This window comes from Scardinius erythrophthalmus (genome assembly GCF_964197995.2).
Source record: "Scardinius erythrophthalmus genome assembly, chromosome: 18".
In the NCBI taxonomy this organism is placed as follows: domain Eukaryota; kingdom Metazoa; phylum Chordata; class Actinopteri; order Cypriniformes; family Leuciscidae; genus Scardinius; species Scardinius erythrophthalmus.
In genome coordinates this window covers 13663954-13683435 of record NC_138238.1, presented here as the reverse complement: position 1 = coordinate 13683435, position 19482 = coordinate 13663954, and the positions used below count along the sequence as shown (strand labels likewise).

General features: G+C 38.0%; 1 protein-coding gene across 6 annotated transcripts in view; it reads left to right on the top strand.

Moving 5' to 3' along the window:
- Nucleotides 1-969: 969 nt before the first annotated feature.
- arhgap12b (Rho GTPase activating protein 12b) overlaps nucleotides 970-19482 on the top strand; it is a 54395-nt gene continuing 35882 nt past the window's right edge. For 5 of the 6 annotated variants that reach the window (XM_081393398.1, XM_081393400.1, XM_081393397.1 and 2 more), the window contains exons 1-2: nucleotides 1013-1271; nucleotides 10525-11290. In XM_081393398.1, coding sequence (XP_081249524.1) covers nucleotides 1093-1271; nucleotides 10525-11290 — 945 coding nt within the window. In that variant the 5' untranslated portion in view covers nucleotides 1013-1092. Of the gene's footprint in view, nucleotides 1272-10524; nucleotides 11291-19482 lie in introns of all 6 variants that reach the window. The other variant, XM_081393401.1, reaches the window with a different exon arrangement.

Sequence of the window (19482 nt, the reverse complement as noted above, 5' to 3'; positions counted from 1 at the left end):
CCTATGTATGTTATTTCTGAATGGGCTGTGGCTGGGATTTAGTGAGTTTGAAGTGAAAGTATTTGATGAGCATATACTATGTGCGGAGAGCATTCACTCAATATTATTATCTCATTTTTGACAGAGGTGGCTTTTAGAGGCCTTTGCACTGGAGGTCTTCATATATTTACACTTTGAAAGCATATTCATTTAAGATACTGGAATCTGTAGCAACAGAATTTGAGCATGTCATGTTGAACATGTCACACTCTAGTGGACAGTGGTTCAATGTACAATATTAGTGATATTGACATTTACTGTTCAATCAAATAAATACAATGTAATTGGTGACAGCTTAGTTGTTCAAATGTGTCGGTTCTACTCCTGGAAGGTGATTCATGAACTGTGGCTAATTAAATTTCACAGACACAAGAATATACTGTTCCTAAATGTCACAATGTGTGTGGTAATAATTGCTTGTTGAATATCAGAAACAGGAGAAATAACTAATAGTTGTCTCTGTAAAAATGATCATAGCTCTTGTAAATAAAAATAATTATGCAAAAAAAAAAAAAAAGCTTACATAATAACACTGATTTTCAATTCGAATTTTTCTATAAAAATTAGAAGACTATATTGCAACGAACCCTTAAATAAATAATAAAAAGAAAAGAAATATGCTTGTTTGTATTAATGGTTTATATAAACAAATCGTATAAACTTCCCTGCAATGCAAATTTAACACAAAAAGATAGAATACTAGAATGTAGAACAGAATAGAGAACAATAGAAAATAAATAAACATTTTTTAAAAATGTATAATATACATAATAAAATATATAATGACAAATGCAAAAAAATAAAAAATGCAATAGAATAAATATAATAAAATAAACGTTCTTTAAAACCTTAGGTGTGTACAAAAAAATGTGTAACAAGAGTGTTGTGCATGCAGAACTACGCAAACGCTTCTGCGTACTTTCCATTGAACAGAAGGGGCATCAATGGGAGCCTTGCAGCACCACGAGGGGGCCTGATGCAGTAACACAGGAGCATCAGCAGTCCAAAAGAGCTCCACAGGACAGGCGGGAGTGCGCAGCGACGCGAACGCGCATGCACTCACCCACAGAGAACTACTGCGATTGGAAGCGCGAGGCGGTCAGATCGTGTGTTTTGTGTTGCTGCCGCGCAGTATCTTTTCACGCAAGTGCCAAGGACCGCAAGGGAAAAGTTTATTTCAAAGACCCACCAACTAACGGGCATGACCGCTCCCAGATCCCCCTGAACGCCAGGTCAGTATGAGCAGATATCTGCGTTCATTCCTATGCTTCAAAGGCGCATTGTTGCAAATATAAAGAGTTGCATTGTTGGGACCGCTGGGGACTGATTGTTGCGTAGCGGTTTGCTACCTTGCGGCCAACCACGAAAGCCGCTTTGGTAATCCGTGGTTTGGGGAACCTGCTATCTATCGTGCTGCGGCAAAATGCTCCCATCGGGTTTTTAAATTACAGCCATGTGTTTCCCTCGCATTTGACACCCCAGCTCATTTTTATTATCTAGTTATGAGGTGATTTAGAGGGTTTACTCAGACCTGTGTTTATTATATGTGGTTTGTTTTGATTACCACTTGGCTTGCAAGTAATAAGCTGTCATCAGTCAAAAGGGCGCAAACGGTTCATCAAAGTTATGATGAGTATCCTAGTTGAGAATTAGTGTTGGCATGTTTATTCTTGCTATTGGAAAAAAATGTGTCATTATTGTGATGGCACATCATTTGTTTCAACGAGCTGTTATTTATCACAGTAAACATTTCTTGGGCAGAACTGTTGGTTTGTACTTCTGTATTTAGTTTCAAAGTGTATGGGCCGAACCGACCCTTCCCCCTTTCTCCTGCGGCCTCGCTGTCGCCTTCGTCCGGGGAGGGACTGCACTGCTGACCGTGAGTGACCAGCCGCTACACAAACAAAGGCGGGTTACCAGGGGAAACGGCCGGGGCTCTCTACTTACGGACTGGCTCGCTGGAGGAATAGTGACGGCTCACGTTTGGGCTCATCTGCATGCGTCTTGAATGAACCGCTGCAACAAAGACAAATAGTGTTTGACGTGTGAGAACCTGACGGCTGAAAATCACTTCACAAAGTGCCGTCGATAATGCGTGTCCCGCCTGCAAGGTCACTTTGTGTTCACGGCTGCTAAGTGGCTCAGTAGATTAGACAAACAAACCGTTTTTTTTGCTGGCTAGGGTTGTCCAGCCTTGGTGTTTATTTGTCGAAGGGAGACAAGAGTTTAATCGGTTTAAGACTCAGTTTGAAGTCAGTAAGATGAATGACAAAGAACCATTTCTGATTTTATTTGAGTAAAACTAATTGCTTTTTAAATACTAATTTTAATGAGTATCCTATTCCTTTGAGCCTTTCTACAGGCAGGAAGACAAGTAAATACATTAGAAAAAAAATTAATAGGCTTGGTTTTAGCTAAATTGTAGCGTTGGCTGCATTTGTCAAGCTTAGCCATTCAACTCTTTTAACTATGTTTTTGAAAAGAAAAATTCACAGTGAAACATTTTTCCTTTTCAAGGATTTCGATGAAATTTTTATCCGGCACTTCCTTTCACTGACTGTTTGTTGAAAAAGAAAACTAAATTTTTAGAGTTTCAGGGCCTTTTTTTTAACTGTAAATCACAAATGAATTAGCCTAGGTCTTGGGTCTTGTCACAATTAGGCTACAGGGTGATTCTATCAATTCTGTGTTGATCACATGCCTTGTTATATTTTCAAAAATGTATATCCTTTTAGTTCAAATGTGGGTGAAAGTCATGTCATGGAGAGACTAAGACTTATGTCTGATCTATTAGTGATGGACACTGTGGCATTTAGTAGTGTCATGTTCTGGTAGTGATCGGGTATGTGGATGATTGCCCGGTTTCACAGACAATGCTTAAGACTAGTCCCAGACTAAAATACATGTTTGAGCTGTTTTAACTGAAAGCAACTTGCACTGACATATCTTAAAATATGTCAGTGTCATTGTTTTGTTTCAAGATGCACACCCGTTATGTTCTTTTCTAAGAAACGTTTATAAAAGCTAATTGTCCTAATTTAACTAGGCCTACTCCTTGCTTAATCTAAGCCCTGTCTGTGAAACCACGCCTAAATGTATTGTTTCTACTGGGATCAAATACTACTTGTGTTATTAAGCAGAGAAGTAGTAGCGAGCTTCATCCATCTTGTTTACTCATCACTTCCGTTCTCCACACATTACATCGTTACACAACATTTTATAAAAATTAGTTGTCATCACAATGCAAGTCACTAATGAACAAAACACTACTTTTTCATTCACTTTCTCTTAAATAGCATGTAATAGTTTGCAAGACTTTTTCTTCTTGTCTTTTGCTTATAAATGACTTGCAAACTAGGCTAATCAAACCAAAACACTTAATTTGGCGCAAAATAAAAAAAATTTCGAAAGAAGATGACAGTGTTTGTGAGTGTAATCCTGGCTAATCTTAGGATCCTCCTTGCTCAGACTGTGGGATTCAAAATGTTTTCTGTCATCTGTCAGCTATATATAAACACTGCTTTAAAACTCAGGATTTTTCCAGGTTTCAAATTTAGACATACAGGTTGTATTTTGTAAAAAAAAGAAAGAAATCATATCGTGAACCTCTCGTCATGATGTTTGCCTTTAAATTTACAACTGGCTGATTTGATAGTAGGTTCATGTTGGCTTTTAGTGCTGCTAAATGTTATGTAATGTTGAAGACCACTGTGTAGCAATGCTTAAATTGATCATGGCCAGAGTGTAAATGTCACACTACAAGCCTTGTTTCCGTTTGGGGAAAGTGAGATTTAACAGAGACATGTATTTTCTCAAGTTCAAGGCATTTGTGTCTGTGACTCAACAATTGCTATGGCTTTCAAATTTGCTTTGATTTGTGTGGCTCATCCATATATTTTTCTTCTCTGGTTTGAATCTGGTTAATTTCTGGTAATTTTATTTTATTGCAATAGTATTGAAACCTAAAGCTGAAGAAAAATGAGTAGGCTTTGTTACATACATAGAGAACTGCTGTCAATTTAATTTCCCCTTTCTGTAGTACGTTAGCATTTGAAATGGAGACATTTAGGGCTTGACATTAACTTTTTTGCTCATGTGGCTAGTGGTTTTTCAAAGTTATTAGACTACTGAGTTACTAGCCCCTCAGCATTTTCACTGGCCACAATTTTGCCAAAAAAAACCCTGCCATATAGATATTTTTAATATTATCTCATAATTTATCAGCAGGTATATAAGTATCCATTATAATGTTACACAAACGTTTTCTTTCTCAACTGTTTACGTTCACTTAACTGACTGTGTTTACGTGAATACTCGGCAAGACCAGCTTTTTGAGTATTTTGTGTGTATTTAACGCAATAAGCAGCAAAAAAGAACACAATTTTGTACTGAAAGGCAGCTTTATGTGTGCACACTTTGGGTGTGAGCACAAAACCTGTGAGAATGTGTAAAATTATGCGAAATACGTGAACTCCCACTCCGAAATTTAAGCCCTGTAACACCAACAATATTCATCCAGAGGAAAAGAAACGAGTGAGTGAGCGGAGGCTGGTTTGTGTGTCAACTCGCTGTCGTAGAGATGAGAGAAAGTGCATCTGGTATCGTGTATCTATTCTGCGGAAAATGAGAATTGGAAGCCTTTCAGATACTTCAGTATCGATAAAAATCAATATTTGACAACATGACATTGCACTACTTAGTTTATTATTTCAGACACCTTTTTTAAAGTCTACAGTTGAAAAATGTATTATATCAAATTCAACCTGCCAAAGTGGGTTGCATTTGGTGGGTGTTAATGTCAATCCCTGGATACAATGCTGCATATTGTATTTTAGCTGTTTATGAATGATTATTCACATTTGTAATGGGTGCTAATGTCTTGATAGTAAAACTCTTTGGGACTGCTCTGGGCTTTACTGCAAGTTTGAAGCCCAGAAAGTGAAACTCCCCCAAAAAAAGAAGAAGCTTTTTCCCAGTATATAGAGGCTCTAGGTGAAATTCAGTCAAATTGAATAGGAATAACAAGATCCACCTGCACTGATGTGGGATTTCTGCTGGAGTGACAGTCTCACTTTTGCTGCAAAGTTGGTAATAACTTCTTCACGCGTTGCGTTGGCCGCTTTGACACTGCGCTCACACCCAGAGGAGACCTTCCATCTGCTCCTTGTTTATAGAAGCTCCACTTTGGTTAGCAGTCAAGTCCCCAAATGGGAGACACATGGTAGATTTGAAATTCTTGTGTGCTACTTTTTCGATTGAATTAGTCTATTTGCTCACTTTAATGAAGATCTGCTTTACTCTTTAACAAGTGTTGATAAGATTTGCCTCAAGCTGTTTTAATGTTGGTGGAAAACTGCCATCAGAGCTTTCACCTGTTATTCTCCCCTCTGTGGTGTGTTAATAATGTTTCTTTTTAAAATGTCGCCATGTCCCTTACTTATCAGAAATCATTGAAGACTTCCTTCCTATCACTGTAAGTGATAACAGTGTAACACGAGCTTTCAAACATGCTTGACTCCTAGGGGATCCTGTGTGTAAATGTGGATGTTATTGGCAGAGGGAGAAGATGGACTATGTTTAGCTCAAGTTATGGTTCATGGTGTCAAGGGAGGATGGGGCGTTTTAGTGGACAGGCTTGTTATAAACTTTAGGTTGGTTTAGTATTAGAGAAAACAAAAATGGTCTGACAGTGACAGTAAAGACATTTATAATATTACAAAAGATTAGGCTACTATTTCAACTATTTCTGTTATTCTATTCTAGTAGTTCTATTGAACTTCTATGTCACTTTTTATTTATCAAAGAATCCTGAAAAAATTGCTTTACTTTTATTTTTGATCAAATAAATGCAATGTACTGACCCCAAATATTTGTATGCCTCAGTAGAGACTCAATTAAGAAGGCCAATCACTTGTCGTTTATATTGTAGTTTATCTCTCTGTTCTCTAACAGAATTAGTTGTTCAGTGCTGGATGTTGAGTTCTCTTTGCCATGTGTCCCTTACGGTATCATTTCACACTAAGGGGCCATTTATACAGGAGGTTTTTGCATTTAAATAGCCTACATGACGCAGGGAAGTGGAATGAAAAGCAAGATCTAAAGATGCGTTCTTCTAAAAGTTCTTTAAACTTGAGCACCACGTTTTTAGAACATCGCAAAAGATGCGAGGCTCGAACGCAATGGTTAAACGTGTCTGTCTAGTGCATGTTTACATTTAAAAACTTTTGAAAAGCAGCGCACTGAAATGCAAAAACAGATTCTGTGTGAACAGCCCCTTAAAGTAAGATGCCGTCGGCAGTGCTTGGCAGCTCTCCTTTACCAGTCATGCTCTTCTTTAGTCTTTTGTTCTTTTTGTATATTATTTTGTGGTTTCTTTGAATCAGATTCTCTTGTCTTGTTTGTACCTACATATATTGGAGTGCCTGCGGTAGGGCTTGATGAAGTATGCAGGAAATGAAAGAATGTGAGAGATTGAAGTTGCTGCCAAGACTGGCACGAGTCTTTACTGCAAAATGTGAACACGGAGGGAGAGTAGATAGCCTTCAGCTCTACGCTGGTTAAATCAATGCTGGATCAACCTTCTTGTGTAGTGGAAGAGGTGTGTGGTTGTTGAGAAGCTCATGTGAGAAATCGTTTTTTGTTTCAGCAACAGGCTTCAGTTTTATGTGTCTTTCTCATGAGGTTCAGTGGCCGTATTCACAAAGCATTTTATCTTACCACTAGGAGTACTCCTAAATTGCACTAAAAGATTTTAGCTAGGAGTTTTCTCTTAAAAGTTATTCACAACTCCTTTCAGACCTACTCTTAGTAAAGAAAAATGACAACTCCTAAACTAAGAGTGAGTCTTCGTTGCTATGGATGACGTCATTACTCATGCACGAGCTTGACTGAAGTGACCACCTTGATTGGCTGATGATTGTAACGCGGGAATGATTCCAAACACCTCCCCTACGATGATGAGTGACAGGTGACAGGTCTGAGAATGCGTGCGCTTCACAAGTAGTGCGAAGGACGGAAGATGATGAATAACTGAATAAATAGCCTAAATGAATAGAGTAAGGCAAAACAAATAGCCTAGTAGCCTAATGAAACATATGGATTGATGTAATATCTTTGCAACATTATTGAATTAATCTGTCACTATATGCCTCTGAGTCTGCCTACGTTTGCAAAGAGAAGAACATTTTAATCTGATTCACAATGAAACGTTACAGTTAGTTTACATGCAATGAGTAGCCTAGTTTTGGTTGTTGTTGGTGGCGTTATTGCATCCCTAGTTATGCCTACAACGCAAAATTGTTCCCTCGCGATTGGAAGCTCCTGTAGCCGCCGCATACGCATTTCAAAACATTGCAACGTGAAATGCCACAAAAAGCGGTTTGTGAATAGGTCTTAGTGAGTTAGGAGTCCTCTCGACTTCTTTTAAGCTGTCCCAGGCTTAGGTGCTACTTTTAGGGCTAAAATGCTTCGTGAATTACTCTTAGTCAAAAAAATTAGGAGTCCTAAAGTTACGAGTGACACGACCATTATTTTTAGGAGTTGCTCCTAAATTCGCCAGTTAGGAGCTACTTTTAGCCTTAAAATTCTTTGTTAATACGGCCCCAGGACCCTAATGATGTTTTAGTACATATGTGTTGAATGGTTTATCATCATGACAAAGTCCCTTTGACTGTCTCAGTGTTAATGTTTAAAGGGATAGATCACCTAAAAAGGAAAATTCTGTCAATTAACTTACCCTCATTTCATTCCAAACCTGTAAGCCATTCGTTCATCTTCGGAACACAAATGAAGATCTTTTTAATGAAATCTGAGAGCTTTCTGTCCCTCCATTGACAGCCTACGCAACTACCATTTTCAAGCCCCAGAAAGGTAAGACATTTTCTGAAGCCAGTGTTTTCTTTGTGCAAAAAAAAAACATAATTTACCACTTTATTTACAAAATATTAATCTCCAACTCACTTTCACGCAACAACGTCTGCTCTCGCGTCAACACAACACGCATGTGTCATGGTGCTCTCGTGAACGCATTGGCTTGAAAGTGGTAGTTGCGTAGGCTGTCAATGGAGGGACATAAAGCTCTCAGATTTCATTCAAAAGATCTTCATTTGTGTTCCGAAGATGAACTAAAGTCTTACAGGTTTGGAACGAAATGAGGGTGAGTATTAATTACAGAATTTTCTGGTGAACTATCCCTTTAAAAGCTTATTGAGTGACAGATGGAAAGAGCTTTTGGATGAAAGGAAGCTGTGTCCTGCTGTATATGATCAGGAAGGTAATAGCGATATTTTAGAAAAGACAGGCAAAACAATATAAATATACTGTATATTGTAATATAACTAATAATAATAATGCTAATAATTTATAATGTGCTTTTCTAAAACCCAAAGCACTACAGACAGTAAAAGCAAATAAAATACAGAAGTACAAGAATAATACAAAAATAATCATTAGTACAACACAGTAAAATACTAATCTTGAAACTGGCTAATGTGGGAGCATCTGACTGTACAGGCTGACTAAGTTGACTTAGTGAGCTAAGTTTGACTTTCAGGGAAAATACATTGGTTGAATATAATATAGCTAAGTTTGATTTTAAAGAGAATTACTTTAGGTCAGTGTAATGGTCAGGTCAGGTCAATGTAGCCAAATTGGGGTCTGAAGTAAATCATATTGGTTCAATAATTCCAATAGAAACAGTTTGGTTACATCCAACAAACATGATACAGCTTTATTAATGTATAATGATTTTATGTGGAAATGTGCCACATGATTAAAATACATTAAACTGATTAGGTATTATTTTATGCGTAGTGAATTGTTTGTATGTGGCTCTGTGCTTGATTTAACAGTGCAAGGTTTTCTCAGTGGAGGGATCGGTGTAGTCTGTGTCTGGTTACAGTATTCGGTTTCATTCAGTCTTAGTAACCTCTATCAGTCCCTTTCCTCCATGGCTATTTTGAGAGGTGCCTTATGTCACATCAAATCCACATCTTAAATTTGACAGCGCCGCATGGCTTCACACACACTGAGCAGGTTGTATAATATTTGTTGCTATTTTGAAATGTTTAGTAAACCCATCAGCTTCCATGACTGACCCTTTAAGGACAGACCATGTGGATTAACTATAAGTAGGGAAGGTTTCATGGCTTAGTTAAGAGAGTGCGTCTTTAAAATGTTAGTTTCCCTTAACCAAACTTTGCATTATTGGGATAAAGTCTAGCTCATAACTGTTTTCGTTATGGATGATATTTAAAGTCTATACTATTTTGACTATGCTCTACTGGTCAAAAGTTTGGGGTAAGTGTTTTTTGTAAACCTTTTTCTGTTTTAATACACTGTAGGGCTGTGCGCTAAAATGATAATTATTGCGATATAATTTTCTTCGATAAAAGTTCAATAAATATTCAATATAATATTTATACGCAAAAGAAAAACAAAACAGCGCTACTCGTTTGAACCGCGCCACACGGACCATTTATCAGCTCAGCTCAAACGGCGAAAATTAATTTTCAGAAATCTTTATTTCAGTGTCACATGATCCTTCAGAAATCATTCTAATATGCTGCTTTAGTGCTCAGTAGACATTTCTTAATATTATCAATGCTGAAAACAGTTGTGCTGCTTAATATTTGTTTGGAAACTGATACTTTTTTTTCAGGATTCATAGATGAATAGAAAGTTCAAACGAACAGCCTTTTATTTGAAATTGATTTTTTTTTTTAAACAATGGAAGTCTTTCCTGTCACGTTTAATTTATAATTTCCCAAATTTCCGAACAGTGTATTTAGTAGATTAAACGGCATGTTTCAAAGATTGTGCATCATCTATCAGAGGTTGTTTAAAAAGCCAGCCAATCAGATTAGAGCTGGCCAGATCAGAAAGTTCAGTTTTTGTGCATGCATCAGAAAGTTACACTTTTTATTCCATATACACAAAAGGGCTAAAAGAACAAAGGAGTCAGAGAAATTAAAGGAAGAGTGAATCCAGCCGCTCTTTATATCCGGCCCAAGGCTGTCACAATCCATCATCTGTAAGCACCATATGTGAACATGACAGTGTATATTTAACCTCAGAATGCTTAAGGGGGATTGTGTACATGTGAGAGTGGGATATGGGGGCAAACAGATGCATGTTGACGGTAGAAAGGGATCTGCAGGCAATGCTCTGGAAAATATCACTCGGTTCACTCAGTGATCGGTGTGTGAGTGAGCACGGTTATGTTCCTTGAGACCTGTCATTGTAATTTGATCATTGGATTACTGATATGTTAGTTGCCATGGCGTCCTCACGCATGATTAGGTTACCATGTGTCTGTCCTTGATACTGGAAAGTACAGTAGCATATTTTTTGTGTAATGTGTGATCAGATCAAGTCTGTCACAATTGCTATTGATTAGCAGTACCACAGTTTTCAACGTGTGTGTGTGTGTGTGTGTGTTTTCAATCCCTGTGTGCTAACAATCTCTCTTTTTCTCTCTTTTTGCAGTCTTGCGGACACAGCAAGAGAGAGAGATGTGGATCCACTCACAGTCTGTCTTCTGAATAACGCACGGACAGATTTAGCCATGACGGAACGGGATGGCCGTTGTGATTTGTCCATCGCCCCGGGGCAGGTATATATCGAGGTGGAGTTTGATTATGAGTACAAGGCGAAAGACAAACTCATCTCCATACGGCAGGGCGAATGCTACCAGTTGGTTCGTAAAACCAACGAGGACTGGTGGCAAGTTCGGCGGGAGGAGGGCACCAAGGCTTTTTATGTCCCCGCTCAGTACGTCCGAGAGGTCCGACGTGCCCTCATGCCACCGCCCAAACCTCGCGCAAAGCCCCCCAACGTCCTTGAAATCAGCCAGTGCCGATCGTCGAACGAAAATCTCAACCAGCGCGCTCCTACGGAAAGGTCCAGCTTTGGCAGGCCACCTCCTTCAACGACGCCTTCCCCATTGCCAGGGCAACTGACCCCGCCTTTGTTGATGCGGGACACCAATCAGAACCCGGGGATGAAGAGCGTTGTTGCCGAGCTGACTCTGCTCAACAACAACAACCATCATAACTATCACCATGGCAACCCCGCACTTCCACGAGGGCGGGCGGAATCCCCTCCACGAGAGCATGGTTGCCAGGGGAAACTCCCAGGTGTGTTGACGGTAGAGATGGAAGGGAGCATGTCACACGGAAATGGGTTGGAGAAAATGAGAAATGACTCTGAATCTGGAGATGAACTCAGCAGCAGCTCTACCGAACACATGCAGGTAAGAACGAGTGACATTCGCCCTCCTCCTTCCTCTCCCACGCATTTGTTCTCTCTCCCTCTCCCTCCCAAACTTACTCATGTTCTGCCTTTATCTCTTTCAATGTCGTCTTTGGCTTTCATTCTCTACATTTCAAGCACTTATCTTTGCCAGAAATGCTCCTTTTCATCCTTTCACTGTCATTATCTGCCGTTCCAACAATTACTACTAGACTAATCTAACATTTGCTCCTCACTTCTTCCCCTTTATCCCTCCTTTGGTTTTACCTCTGACATTTATGGTTGCACGTCTTCTTTTCTGTCAGATTAAATTGGTTTCAGCAGTGTTTTTCTCTCCTCTTCCTGCGTTCCTTCCTTTCCGCTGTGTGAGACTTGTTTAGCAGGAGATGCAGTCTGTCCTCTGATATGGTGATGGAAATTGTGGCCACTTCTCAGGGTTTGATTAAGACAGTAATTGAGATCTCAAAATGCAACACTTGTTGGGCTTTTTACAGAGTCGTTTCTGAATTTAAAAAGTGCTTGTATTAGTCTACAATCTCTGAATGCACGGTGCATTATGTGTTTATCATATTTTATATTATATGTGTGGGTGCGTATTTATGTAATATGTGACCCTGGACCACAAAAACAGTCACATGTGTCATTTTTCTGAAATTGAGATTTATACATCATCTGAAAGCTGAATAAATAGCTTTTCATTGATGTATGGTTAATTAGAATAGGACAATATTTGGCCGAGATACAACTATTTGAATTCTGGAATCTGAGGGTGTAAAAAAATTGAAACATTGAGAAAATCGCTTTTAAAGTTGTCCATTTATGTTTGCGATTGTGCTGCATTCACTCACAAAAATAAATGTTTTATATATTTACACAGAAGGAAATGTACAAAATATCCTCATATCTTCTATTTTTTTAATGTAATACACAAATAAGGAGATTTTAAAGACTTATTTTGAGCAAATTGAAACATGAAACACATGCATTATGTTTAATCCACTACTTAGGTGTCAAGGGGCTCTGCAGTTTGGGGAGTCTACAGTAATATGTACTAAGTAGTTTCTGAGTGATTGAGCTTTTGGAGTGTCCCAGGGTGCATCATGTGGAGTTGGGTGTTTAGTCTTTGTTACTATCCTCCTCCCCCATTTCTCTCTCTCTCTCTCTCTCTCTCTCTCTCTCTCTCTCTCTCTCTCTCTCTCTCTCTCTCTCTGAAACTGGGTGCTGCTGGGGGAACAAAGGGGATTGTGGGAGAATAGAAAGTAGGTCATATCTGACTAGATCATGCTGTTGCCCCCGTTTTGTATGTGTGAGTGAGATGGAAAGATGCGCATTGAGATTTTGGTGTCCATAAGGATCATCATTGTGAACAATAAGCATGAGTCTGTAAACCTGTAGCTTGTGATGCCACGTTGAGTGGATCTATTATTACTGATCTTGGTTGGCAACATCAAGAAGATTTCTAGCCACCATCCTCTTGCTGTCAAATAATGAGAACAATCATGATGCTTCTCAAAGTCAGGTTCTAGACAGTGGCTTAACAATGCGCACACATATATGGGCTTAAAAGAACATACAGTACTCTGGGCTTTTGAGGGATTTGCCCATGTCAGGCTTTGTCCATTAGGGTCAGCTGCTAATACTAAACCATGTGATTACTTAATCAGCCCTTTAACAACTATCCCTTACAAAGAATATCTGGCCTCCAAATGTCATTAATCTTCTGCTATGTATGATGTTTGGTTTAAAGAAGGAGTTCACTATCAATTACTGAGCCTCATGGTTCCAAACCCTTAAAAACACAAAATATCATAAGTCTTGTGAAGCCATTAAATAGCACTGTATTTTATTGTAAGGCATTTTCTTTTTTTCAGTTAATAACCAAGAAAATAATTATTTTGTAAACACAAAATAGCCTTTAAGACTAACATATTTGGATATTATTTAATGGATTTTATAGACTTAACAATTAACAGCACTATGTGACTTAACTGAAGGAGAAAGAGAAGTGTGAACAGTCTAATGTTCTTTGGAGTAAAATAGTTTAGCATTTATAAATATTTTGAATAAGCTTTTATTTTAGTTGTTTTCTTTTTGTAATAGAATAGTTAGTATTTTTATATTTTTAGTTAGCTTTAATGCATGTTTATTCCAGTTTTAGTAATTTTAGTATTTCAACTTGAACTTATTTTATTTCAGTTAGTTGCTAAGCAACATTTCTGTTTTTCATTTCATATTTTATTTCAGGTTTATTTCAATATTCTATTCTATTCTATTTTTCTACTCTACTCTACTTTTAATAGTTTTAGTTAACAATAACAACGTTGGAATAAAGAATGCCATTATACATTCTTGGAAGTCTGAGTAAATGATGCATTTTCAGTTTGGGGGAACTATTTGTATAATTACTTTTAGCCCAAAGTCACATACTCTGTCCGCATCCCTCTTGACGTCGATCCCTCCCCTCCGCTTATGAACGGGCAGCTTCTGCGCTCTGAAAGAATTGAGGTCCAAATCTGTTTCCCTCAACACTCCACCAGAGTGGCCTACAGAGGACGGATTTAGAACCCCAATCCTTCGCCTTTTTTCTCTGCCTCGACTTTATCTTCACCCCCTGAAGCAGATTTGCAGGCGCGCACACACACACTTTCCGGCTCTCATTCTTCACCTCCCCCACTCTCTCACTTTTATGGACTTTATATGTTAGAGTGTTTCCTTATTCTACATTTTTTTTTTAATCCTTTTTTTTTTTATGACAGACTCAAATAACTTGAAATAATAATAAGCCATCAGAAGACACACACAAATGCTTGACCAGGGGATTAGTAGCATGTCACCTCTCTAATAAAAGATTACGAATAGCTTTTATAACAGAGAAAGGGGCTTTTCTAATGGGCAGCTGCACGAAATTAAATTCAGCCCCCTCAGCTGGGTGTTTTCCTTTGTGTGAATGTGAACAGTTATTGTACTTCAGCTTCTTTAATGTTTTGGTCTGTTTCTGCTGGTTTTCCTGATTTGGCGTGTATGTACATTCATTGTTATTTTCTCAAGTATTGAATCATTGACGCTTTTGTTAAGCTCACATGTTACAGGCCCAAAAGAGTCTTGGAAGTGTGTGTGGGTTCGGCTTCAGTCCGAATCCTGTAGCTCCTTCCCTGCATTGACAGTAAAGGAGGCCCAAGCATTCCTGTCATTCCTGTCCCAGCACACACACACCGACTTCATTTGGATAACCCAATAAAGGCCCATCGATCCTAGTGGGCGGAAAACAGTACAGCTCACCCTAATCTAATATTTACTCATGTATCAAAGATCTCTCGCTCACTCTCCTGTCTGTTGTTGTTCCTGTCTCTCCGTCTCTATTTTTGACTAAACATGGACTTTAGGCTGAGAGATGGCAGTGGACATCAAATGGATGTGTGTTTGGGGTGGTGTGGGGGTGGTTTGGTACCCTCGTGCTGTCAGAGCATCTCTCTGTCTCGAACTCATTCTGTCTGTCTGCTGTCGATGAGCACAGCTGACATGTCGGGGCAGAATGTGTCCAGAGGGTGAGGTAAGTTTAGCTTCACACTCTATTTAATCTAAATAGTACGGAAGTGTATTGTATTCACTTGAGGAAAAAAAATATCTACTCTGTTTTTCTGAATTAATGAGTTAATTATCTCAGAATTATGAGATAATTTTTCATGAATAAAATGTTTTTGTTCTTTTTTTCTGAATTAATGACTCAATTATCTCAGAATTCTGAGATAATTTTTTCTTGAAATAAAAATATTTTGTTCTGTTTTTCTGAATTAACGACTTAATTATCTCATAATTCTGAAAAATTATGCAAAAACTTTTTATTCATGAAAAATTATCTCGTAATTCTGAGATAATTAACTCATTAATTCAGAAAAACAGAGTAGATTTTTTCCTCAAGTGAATGCAATATGCTTCCGTAAAATAGAGACAGACTATAGACTTCTGTTTTTTTTTTTTGTTTTTTTTGTTTTTTACGATAATTATAGGCTACTTGCCTAAACCTAAAAGAAAACATTTAGCATTTTAATAAGTAAAAAAAAAAGCTTTATTTATGAATCAATTTTTCAATTGAGGGTGTCCTTAAGATCCAAAAGGGAGGTTTTGAAAAATCACTTCTGGGGACAATTTTGTACCCAAACGGACACACACTCAGAGGATATACACTAGCCTACTGTTCAAAAGTTTGGGGGTAGTGTTTTTTTTTTTTTATGTTTTTGAAAGTATTCTCTTCTGCTCACCAAGGCTGCATTTATTTAATCCAGGGGTGCCCACACTTTTTTGCTTGATGATCTACTTTTAAAATGATCAACACAATGAGATCTACCAACTACCAACTAAAAAACACATTTTAATAAAAAAAAAAAAAAACCCCACTTCAAATGCTTGTTGCTACTACAGTAGTAGTAGGCCTACTACATGTAATCTTGTAATTAAGGAGAAAAAATAATAATAAATGTTCATTGTTGATATTCAATTTTAACACTAAACTCAAAATACTTACAACATTTTGCCTTATTCTGATGACTTGCACTGACTGGAATCAGACAGTTTTATATAAGTTAATCCGGGCAGAAGCTGCTGATAGCTAGTCTCAAACAGGCCTCCACATTGTCATCAGTCATGGTGGACCGATGTTTTGATCATTTTCAAACAGTTTATTTTCAAATGGTTGGAATTTATGAATGAATGAATGGCATTTGTGTACGCTACTGATTCCGAATACTGTTAGCTTCACAATTTCACGCTCTGTTCTCCGAAACTCTTGAGCTGGAAAGCAGAAGCAGGCTAGTTGTCATGACAACCGAATAAACAAAAATCGCGCCTGGTAAAAATTCATTCGTCAAGTGCAAGTTATACAGAAACTAAAAGAAGGAAGGACAATGCTATATTTATTTTTATTCAAATTTAACAAAAGCATATTTTAAAATTATGTGCGATCTACCAGCATTGTCTTTGCGATCGACTGGTAGATCGCGATCGACCTATTGGGCACCACTGATTTAATCAAACAGTAAAAACTGGTATATTGTGATTTTTTTTTTCTTCTGGATTCTTTAATGAATAGAAAGTTCAGAAGAATTTATTTAAAACATTTATTTAAAATATAATTTTTTGTAGCATGATAAATATTGTTACTGTCACTTTTGATTAATTTAATGCACCACTGATAAATAAAAGTATTAATTAATAAAAAAAATCATACATACCCTAAACTTTTGAATGGTATGTTCTCTGAAAAAAAAATTTGTTATTTAGCATTTTATGTGTTATTTAGCATTTTAATCCAACGTCTTGTTTAATTGGAATGGCAATTAAGTCAAAAATAGACATAAAACATTGTGGTTGATATTACTTCATTTATTTGTTAGATGGGGTTGGAAGACAGGTAGAGCACATCGAGCTACCAATAAAAGTGTAGTAGTCTATTTTACTACTGTTATCTAAAAAGCGGATTGGAATGTATGTCTAGACTGCTGACAAGTAATAAAGGCACTATCTTTCTATCTACAGCCTTGACATAAATTTTGTGTTTCGCAAAGTTTGCTATTTCAGTTGCTCTGGTGTTTATTCACATTGTTTCTAGATTATTGTGCAGAGTGTAGAGTGATCAGATGCATTTAAAAAAATTACAAATAGACCTTATCACAAAAACCCAAATTTTTGGCCCTGGCACAAAATGACCAGCTAACATAATTTCACTAATCATATCATCAGCACATGGGAAAGTGTGAACAAGTTCTAGCCAGGTGGAATCACTCAATCATTCTGATTGGATTACAAGAGCAGACCGATTGCTGTAAAAGGTGGGAAGAAGCACTGTGTTCTTTAGCAATGGTTACCTTTAGAAAAACAAGACATCCATCTTGTTTTTGGCGTCCATCATCAATTTGCATCAAAATGACCTCACATGCAAGGAATTTACTCAAAGAATATTGCACCTGAAAGAACCATTTACCGGATAATCGAGAACTTCAAGGAGAGAGATTCGACTGCAGTAAAGAAGGCTTCAGGACGTCACAGAGCGTCCAGCAACTGTCTCCTCCTGAGGAGTTGGCTACGACAGCGATGTGTCACCACCAGTGCAGATCTTGCTCAGTATTGGCAGCAGGTGGGTGTGAGTGGACAACAGGACAGGTGTCAAGAAGGGCAGCAAAGAAGCCACTTCTCTCCAAGAAAAACATCAAGGACAGACTGAAATTCTGCAGGAAGTGCAAGGGTGATACATTAATTCTCTGATGAAGCCCCCTTCCGACCTTTTGAGACATCTGGAAAAGCGATTGTCCTTAGAAGAAAATGGGTACTCTACCATGAGTCCTGTGTCATGCCAACAGTGAAGCATCCTGAGACCATCCATGTGTGCGGTTGCTTTTCATCCAAGGAAGTGGGCTCTCTCCAAAAACACTGCCTTGAATAAAGAATGGTATTGAAACATCCTGCAAGAGCTTCTCCCAACAACCCAGGAGTAATTTGGTGATGATCCATGCATTTTCCAGTAAGATGGAGCACCATGTCACAAAGCAAGAGTGGCTCAGTGATCATTACATGTAAATTTTGGATCCGTAGCCAGGCAACCCCACTGATCTTAATCCCATAGAGAACCTTTAGTCAATCCTCAATTGGCGAATGGACAATCAGACTCTGAGCGCTATAAGGCAAGAATTGATCTCCATCAGCCAGAAGCTAATATCCAGCATGCCAGAGCAAATTGCTGAGGTTATGAAGAAGGGTCAACACTGTAAAAATATTGTCTCTTTGCATATATTAAAGGTTTTTGCCAGTGAAAGCCTTTAAATCTTATGAAATTCTAATCATTGTTTTTCCAGTGTACCATAGAAACATGTGAAAATGAATCTACAAATACAAAAGAAGCAAACTTTGCGAATCAGTTTATGTCACTGCGAATACTTTTCTCCCTGTTTCACATTTTTCTGGTGTTTAAACCAATTCAGACCAGCCACAATACATCCAGGGACATTTAGCTGTGGGAAAGGCTAAAGTCAAACAGATGAGAGAGAGAGAGAGCGAAAACAACATTGTGCCACTGACTGAACTTAGGTAACCCGTCCCTCACAGGGGTTTATGACCTTTTGATTATGTTGGACATTATCTCAGCAGTGCATGAGTGCTTTTGTCAGAGGGAACGTTCTACATCTCGGTTTGCTGAGCTGAGGTGCATCAGTCACAATAGTGAACCAGTAGTGTAGAATGATCCGGAGTGATCTGCCCACTCACAAAGAATCAACCCACTCACATATTAGAGAACTTTTTTAGGCAAACACTGCAGTCAGCAAACTTACTCATGGATTTTTATTTCTTATTTTCTATTTCTATTTCCTATTTCCTGCCATGAATATTACTTGTGGTTAACTAGTCTAAACATATCAGTTTTCAACATCTGTGTGTGTAGAGGATAGCAAGTACAAGGCCACAGGCCTCTACTGTCCTCGCCTGTGATTGGCTGATGACCCTTCTCCTCTGTGTTTCTCCTCACGAGTTCATTATTGAAATGGATTTCACCGTGGAGATGGATGTCTCAGTGTCCTGCCGTGTCTGAAAGGCCATAATATGTTTGATGTCTCTCTCCAGCATAGAAGATTGGCACCTGGTTAATGCCTTCAAAGCCGAAAGTTACTGTTTGTGGATGCTTGCGACAAACCATTGCAAAGGAATAGTCAGGTGAAGAACATGTCCAGGACAGATTGACCCAAAATCAAAAGAAAGATGTAAGAAATCATGCTTTACTTAAAGAAAATGAAGCCTGTTTTTGGACTATATTTTCTTCATTGCCATTTTTACAGCAATTAAACATGCTTTACTCAAGTTCTCATTACTGCAGTGCAAAAACATTTCTGTCATTGCTGTAAGGAAAAACAAAACATCATATATTATTCAAATTTCCTATACCATTCAAAAGTTTGGGTTCGAAATGTATACTTAATTCAGAAAGAATGCATTAATTTGATCAAAAGTCACAGTAAAGACTTTTACATTGTTACAAACAATTTCTTTTCCAAATAAATTCTGTTCTTTTGAACGTTTCATCAAATAATCTTGAAAGCTCAACTGTTTCCAACACTGATAATAATAAGAAATGTTTCTTTATCATTAAATCACAATTAGTATATTAGAATGATTTCTGAAGGATCATTTGACTCTGAAGACTGCAGTAAT